At 41.9% G+C, this 7500-nt stretch overlaps 1 protein-coding gene across 2 annotated transcripts in view; it reads left to right on the forward strand.

The window, feature by feature from the left end:
• LOC113636578 (astrotactin-2-like) overlaps positions 1 to 7500 on the forward strand; it is a 369910-nt gene that overhangs the window by 356753 nt on the left and 5657 nt on the right. For both annotated transcript variants that reach the window (XM_047809140.1, XM_047809141.1), the window contains 2 exons: positions 2232 to 2332; positions 3275 to 3458. In XM_047809140.1, coding sequence (XP_047665096.1) covers positions 2232 to 2332; positions 3275 to 3458 — 285 coding nt within the window. The remainder of the gene's footprint in view (positions 1 to 2231; positions 2333 to 3274; positions 3459 to 7500) is intronic.

Raw genomic sequence — 7500 nt, forward strand, 5'->3', positions numbered from 1 at the left:
AAATCCCTGTCCTCAAACCGTAAACTAAACTTTACAAATTATCTGACAGAAGAAAAACACACACACAAGCCACTCTCTGTCTTCACTGGGTGACTTTAAAACCACGTAACTCAAACAGCGTGCTCATTCTGATGGCCACATTGTTATGATAGGCAGATTCTGAGGAGATGACTTTTTGGTGAGGTTTGGGGCAAGAATGCCACACGTCTCTGTCGATGAATAGCGAGATCAGGGAAACTATGCAAGCCATGCAAATGTAGGCCACGTTACAAACAAAACACTCAGTTGGTGGTACTGGAAGATGGTACTCCCAGACAAAGGACTAACCCAAAAATGCCTGGCATGTAAAGATGGATTGTGGGGATGGAGGAACCTTTCCATGCAAAGACAGAACTAATTAGGATTGAGAAATGTCGTTCTGGTGGAAAGTGAATGTGGCTTCTTGAATGTTTTCTTCCCCATTTCACTGAATGTTGTGTACTGTTGTGAACTGTTGTGTAACAGCTACAGTAGGATGAGAAAAACAAAAAGAAAGAAGCTTGAACATCTTTATTAAAGTGAAAAAGAGGGACATTTTTGATCACCACATTTGAATGGTTCACAGAGATGATAACTTTTAAAGCATTTGGCAGAAAGCCTTATATAGAGCCACTTACGTGTCATGAGCTCAAGGGCCCAGCATTGGTAGCTGGGATTTTAACTCACAACCTTCTGATTGGTAACCCAACAACTTAACCACTAGCTTACGTCATCCCCAGGATAACGTGATTTAATTTCCTTCGAATCCCTGGAATACCGGCCATCAGGTGGGAATTTATCCTGGAATACCAGTCCACCAACAATGTATACACAAAGGCATGAACTCTATAGATAATTTAGAGTCACCATGTTTTTGGGAGGTTGAAGGAAAGCAAAGAAGTCAGAGGAAACATACACAAACATGGAGAGAACATGTGAATTAGAGCCAAACCCAACCTCGGGATCCAACTATGGAGGTGCAAGGTGGCGATTTTGCACCACCAATGTACTGTAGCCGGAGGTTTTATCGGTGTATCTTTTTGGAAATATGTACGCAAGTCATGAAAGACACTTTACCTGGATTTAAAATATCTTTTTACTTTACTTTACATAAATGTAATATCAGCATTGACACAAAGGCCTCTCCCCAATTGTAGCATCCCTCATTAATTAATTCATTCATTCATTTTGTGCTGTGTCTGCACTCATAAATGCTAACAAAGCTATAATCAAGACCAACACAGGGACAGGAGTTAAAAGAATTTGAACCCAATCTTCTTTACGATTCTATTTTTACAGCATGAAGCACTTTCCCATTGACCTTTTCCAAAAAGGCGTGTGAAGGTTTTCGATATCTTGTACCAGCATAAACCTGCCTCAGCAGATTTGTTGTTCAGATTCACAGCACAGCACGAACGCGACACTCCTTTGTGCATTCAGCCAGCCAGCGAGCCAGCCAGCGAGCCAGCCAGCGAGCCAGCCAGCGAGCCAGCCAGCGAGCCAGCCAGCGAGCCAGCCAGCGAGCCAGCCAGCGAGCCAGCCAGCGAGCCAGCCAGGCAGGCAGCTCGAAGTTGTCCACGTCCAGCAGCTGAGCATCATTTCTCTGCACTGGGTGGTCCAAGAACACGCAGGCCTTGAGCTTTAATGTGTTTTGTATTTGCTGAACGGAACTCTGTCATTAGAGGAAGTGGGAGTCCCATTTAAGCAGCTATTAGCCATAATGGCTGGCCTTTCTTTTTCTATTTTTTTTTCATTCAAGCTCCCTTTGCCAGGACAATTTCCAAATGTAACTGAATACTCTGGAATCCTGCAGGCCCCACACACGTCTGTTGTCAGTTATGGCTGGTTTTTTTTTCTGAGCGTGAGTTCCTAGTTTGTCGGACTTAAGCTCGTAAACGAAGATCGGTGACGTGTTTCTTCATCTCACAGCACAGCGTGTAGCAGGACAGAGGGCCAGACAGGTTGTTCTATGAGCCACATGCTCCTGTGAGGTTAAACTATTGAGAGGAAACATGCATTGGTTCCAGGGCTAATGGCTATGTGTATTTTTTTACGTACAGTAGATATAAGCTACTGAGTTTATAATGGCACTATTACAGTATGTAAGAAGTTCCATCGATTTGTTTTGATTGACTAGATTTGTATCGTTTCTTTTTCCCTCTGCAGCCTCATAACATTTGCTCTTTCTTGCTTTACCTTTCTTTCCATCTCAGGTTCACTCTCTATGCCTTGGACAGCCGTGGCAGTCGGTCTGAGGCGAGCTATGTGACAGTGCGCACTTCCTGTCCAATAGTTGATGACAGCAGAGCAGAAGGTACACCTTCTCTTTCTCTTTCTGTCTCTCTTCCCCTACTCCATGGCAATCTTTCTGAGAAGATTGTATCTTCACACCTGTTACTGGCGTGAATGAACAGCAAGTTGAACATCTCTGACCAGATGGTGAGATGGCAGGTCAAGGTGCCAAGGTGCAAGAGTTTCATTTCCGTTATCATCACTGGTCACAGTCACAAAGTCGAAATAAAACTGCAGGAATTGCAGGTACACTCAGAAAAAAAGCTTACTTAGATATTCTTTGGATAGTTTTGAATTTGAATTTTGGATTTGGAAACCTGAAACCTTCTCTAACATAAAACTACATTAGGTTCCTCCTTGTGGGTTAATCCAAAGATCCTATTAGGATTATTTCTGTCATCCTGTTTTAGGATTTTGTTATTATCCTTTCAGGATTCTTCCTACCAAATACCTGTAAAGTAATATTCCTACTAAAGATCCCTTTAGTATTCTTATAGGATCAGTTTAGGATTCTTCCTATTAAAGGTCCATTTAAGATTCTTCCTACCGAAGATCCCATTAGGATTCTTTTAGGATCTGTTTAGGATTCTTCCTATCAGAGATCCCTTAGGGACTTTTTTCTACCACTATATAGTATGATTCTTATCGAAGAACATTTAGGATTATTTTAGGATCCATTTCCTTCCTATTGAAGGTCCATTTAGATTTTTTTTCCTGCTGAAAATCCCTTTAGCACTTTTTTTAATGCCTTTTGGGATAAGAGATGATTTAAGCCAGCACCTCCCAATACTGTCAATATGGAAACTAGCTTCATTGTCACTTTCTGTACTCTCTCAATGAATAATTTTCAAAGAACTCAGTTAAAATGATTGCTTCATTCCAGTCAATCCCAGGTGAAGCGATCGGTCATTTTAAAAATCAATGCTGGAGAATGTTCCTAATCTGCTTCTTCCCTGTCTTTCAGAGATAGCAGACCGAGTCTACAACCTGTACAACGGCTACACGAGCGGCAAGGAGCAACAAACAGCCTACAACACGCTGATGGAGATTTCTCCACCCACACTCTACCGTGTGCAACACCATTACAATTCACACTATGAGAAGTTTGGAGACTTTGTGTGGAGGAGCGAGGATGAGCTAGGGCCAAGGTGAGAGTCATCTTCTGAGCAAACTTCTTCTCCGTCTCGCACTCAACTCCCTCCATCTCGTAATGCATACACATGCAGTACCTACACATAAACACTGTGGTCAGCTGTAATTTTGGCCTACTCAATGTTGGTTTAGGCTTCCAGTGCAAATCCAAGCCTATAAAAGTGATTACGAGCAGGCTTGTTCCACCGGAGTGCCATCTCATAAGAACATAAATCTTGTAAAAAGAATCCGTCCCGGTGCTACAGCGTATTTTCACATTTGTTTATTCAAGTCCATCCGATGTTTTTGTTTCCTTTTGATTCCTTTTATTATTCATATTTTTTGCGTCAAAACCAGTGACTGGACACCAAAGCAAAGTCAACAAATTACAGTGTTATTATTCCAACCTCTCAGTGAGAGGGCGCCCAATGTTTTGGGCTCTAATGAATGTGGGTAAAGTGGCTTCTGGCAAACACTAAGTGGTGTGGAGGCCTGTGGCCATGTTAGTGTACACATGTGGAAATGTTGCTCTTAAAACGGGCCTCTCCACTTCCCTCTCAGGGTCTGAGGCACCTAGTAAATCCAGGTGTGTGTGGCTTTTTGTTTTTTGTTTCATCATGGAGCTTAAATATGGCTGCCGTGTTTGCGGTGTTCCCTACGGAGAGATGAATCCCAGCAGGAGTCTGATGTGGGTGGAAATGTTGCTGTGGTTGGCAAGGTTTGGAAGAAAAGAGGAAAAAGAAAATGGTTCTCCTTGAAGATCAAGGTTAGCAAGACCTAAATAGTACTGAGAATATTAGCTACTGACTTAGCAAAACATATTTTCTTCTCAACCTAGTATACTCTTAGAACAAAGGGTTCCTTAAGGGTTAAAAGTAATTGAGTACTTGAATGATAGTCAGAGGCTCCGATGGCTCTAAAGGCTCTTGACTCATTTATTCTTTCTTCTTCAGTAACAATTTTATTCTAGACCGGTGGATCCCTGACATGTCATGAGTCCATTGTAGGACACTCAAACCTCGATTTGTTTTTTATTTCATTCAATAGTCTGGTAACTCGTACCTGCGCCTTTTGGTTAGCAGGGTTTGGAAGAAAGAAAGAAAAAGGTTCTTAGTGAAGATATTAATATTAATATTAATTTAGCTAGACTTAGATGGATCTTCTCAACCTACTACACTCTTAAGTGACTTACTTGAACTAAAGAGATAAATATGAACTGCTTAACAACAATGTCAGCTCGATGGAGCGCTAACCACTGAGCAACTGTCTTATTCCACCAGCAATTTAGAAAGGCTAAGCAACCTACTGTACTAAAATATTTTTGGGATCTGGAAGATTCCGTTTTAAACCCTAGACCCTGGACTTGTGAGGCACAAATACTACTCGTACAGTATTTCCTCCACTGTTCTGATGGTTACTGCTAGTTCTAGTTTTTTTTTAAAGAGGTTCACATACAGTAGAGGGGGACATGGTGGCTTAGTGGTTAGCACGTTCGCCTCACACCTCCAGGGTCGGGGTTTGATTCCCGCCTCCACCTTGTGTTTGTGGAGTTTGCATGTTCTCCCCGTGCCTCAGGGGTTGATTGGCATCTCTGGAAAATTGTCTGTAGTGTATGAGAGTGTGTGTGTGCCCTGTGATGGGTTGGCACTCCGTCCAGGGTGTATCCTGCCTCGATGCCTGATGACACCTGTGATGGATCGGATAAGCGGTAGAAAGTGAGAGTGAGTGAGTTTACATTCAGTAGAACCTTGAAACCTATTGTAGGGTTCTTTGGGGAACTTTTCAAAATTCCCAAGAAGGACAGCTAAACAAACTATAAGCTTTTTTAGGGGTTCATACCTAACCAGAAACTAAAAATTAAAGGATAAATCTAGCAACCCAATATGTTCTTTAGTTTGCTCATGCTCATCTGAGGAAGCCACTTCAAACCTCTATGTAGAACTGTACAACAAAGTAGAAACATTAACCAGCCCCCTTTTTTTTTTTTTTTTTTTTGAGTACAGTGACTTTGACCAAAATTAGACGGTACTGAACATCCCATGTTGCTATGAATACATGCCAAACTAACCAAATACTAATTATTTTGTGAATTATATGTAGAACTCTATGGGACAATAGAGCTTTCCCCTTATAAAGAAGCTTCCAACTAGATCAGCTTTTAGGAAGAAACAAACCATTAACTAACACCACTTGTGGTTTCTCTGACTTTTTAAAAGTTCTGTATTCTTTGAAGATCTTTATAGAACCTTTAAACTTTTCCCCAGAGGGACCAACTAGAGAACCGAAGGTGTTAGATTGCACTTTTCAGGGTTTATAATGTAAACTTGACACTCTCAGAAATAAATGTTAATTGTAACAACCCAGAGTGTTTTGCTGCTCTGAGGAAACACCTTAAAACCTCTAAGAGTGCCTTGACTTTGACCAACACTTATGCCCCTTTTCCACCGAGGCAGTTCGAGTGCAGGTTCGGAGCCTAATTTAGAACCAGTTCTATCTGTTTCGACCGCCAAAGCACCGGCTCCGAACCAGGAAAAGTGGTTCTTAAGTAGCACCAAAACGTTGTTGGCCTAGACTTAAGAGCCGCTTGCGTCAGGAGCTGTGGGCGGGGCTACTGTTAGCGCATTTGATAATGTACCTTAAGTATACTACTGTTTAATACATTTTTACTTTACCGCGATATGATACATTATCAGCACACATGATAGTAGTTAGCTACATGCTAAGGCTAACTTTTTCTGTGTTAACGATAAAATAATGTTATGTACTTTATCGATCACAACCTCCGTTTATACAGATTACACGGAGCCGCACGTACACGTTTTATTCGCCGCGTTTGGATGCCGATGTAGGTTCACAAAGTCATGAGCATTAACAGTAAAGCAACATCGTTGTTGTGTTTGTGTTTGTCGCTGCTGCGCTAACGTCGCTGGGACACGTGACACGTATACAGTGACGTCACACTCGGCGCTGTGACGGCTCTCTAGCCGGTGGAAAGGCAAACCGGTTCTTAGAAGGTTCGCCAGTGGAACCAACTTTGAACCAGCACCAGCGCTAGCTCTGAACCAGCACCCGGTTCTTTCCGGTGGAAAAGAGGCATTAGATGTTAGATCTGATTAATGGAATCCATTTGTTTTATTAAACTTGGACAATTCTGATACTTCTACATAAAGCTGTATGTTAAGAGATTTCCTTATCAGGGGATCAATTAGGTCATCTTTTGAAAGATGTCCAAGGAACTATCCAAGGAATCCTTGAATGATCCTTTTTTTTTTCTCCGAAGTGTATACAGATGGACTGATTGTTAGCTGTTTTAAGTGGGTGAATGCTAGAAAAAGAAAAGAAACAAAAAGACAATTCAAGTGCTGAAATCAAGACGTCAGTTTTTACAGCATGTCCAACCCACTGCCTGGAATTTGGGATTCATAAGTCATGCCATGCAGAAAATTGATATAATGGAGGATTTGGTAAACATTTTTGTGTGTGGCAGAAGCCCTGAGGCAGGCATTTAGAGGAGAGTCTGGGGATTATTCCTTGCCCTGTATTGGCAGTCTTTTTGGGAGTGTTGGAATTAGTGGTGTCTTTTAAATGGTAAACACATTGCCAAGTGAAATGTGATCACTCAGATGTTTGTTTAAAAAAGATGAGTTGGATATATTTCTATTTCGATGTCCAGAGTCTAGAATCCTCCTGAGAGCTGAATAGACAATTGGCTTTGTGTATGCTGTGTGTAGCGGTGTAAGGTGCAGTACAGAGGCTTAAATCTAATATCTGTTAACGGCTTGACAAGTCAAGTCAAGTCAAGAAGCTTTTATTGTCAAAAAATACAATACACAAATGACAATAAGCCGACCGACCAGCGTAAATACTGTACGTGAATACTGAATGTTCAAACAATATTTCGTGCAACAACATTTGAATGATAGCACGTTCGCCTCACACCTCCAGGGTTGGAGGTTCGATTCCCACCTCCGCCTTGTGTGTGTGGAGTTTGCATGTTCTCCCCGTGCCTCGGGGGTTTCCTCCGGGTACTCCGGTTTCCTCCCCCGGTCCAAAGACATG

Source organism: Tachysurus fulvidraco, chromosome 26, assembly GCF_022655615.1.
Source record: "Tachysurus fulvidraco isolate hzauxx_2018 chromosome 26, HZAU_PFXX_2.0, whole genome shotgun sequence".
In the NCBI taxonomy this organism is placed as follows: Eukaryota; Metazoa; Chordata; class Actinopteri; order Siluriformes; family Bagridae; genus Tachysurus; species Tachysurus fulvidraco.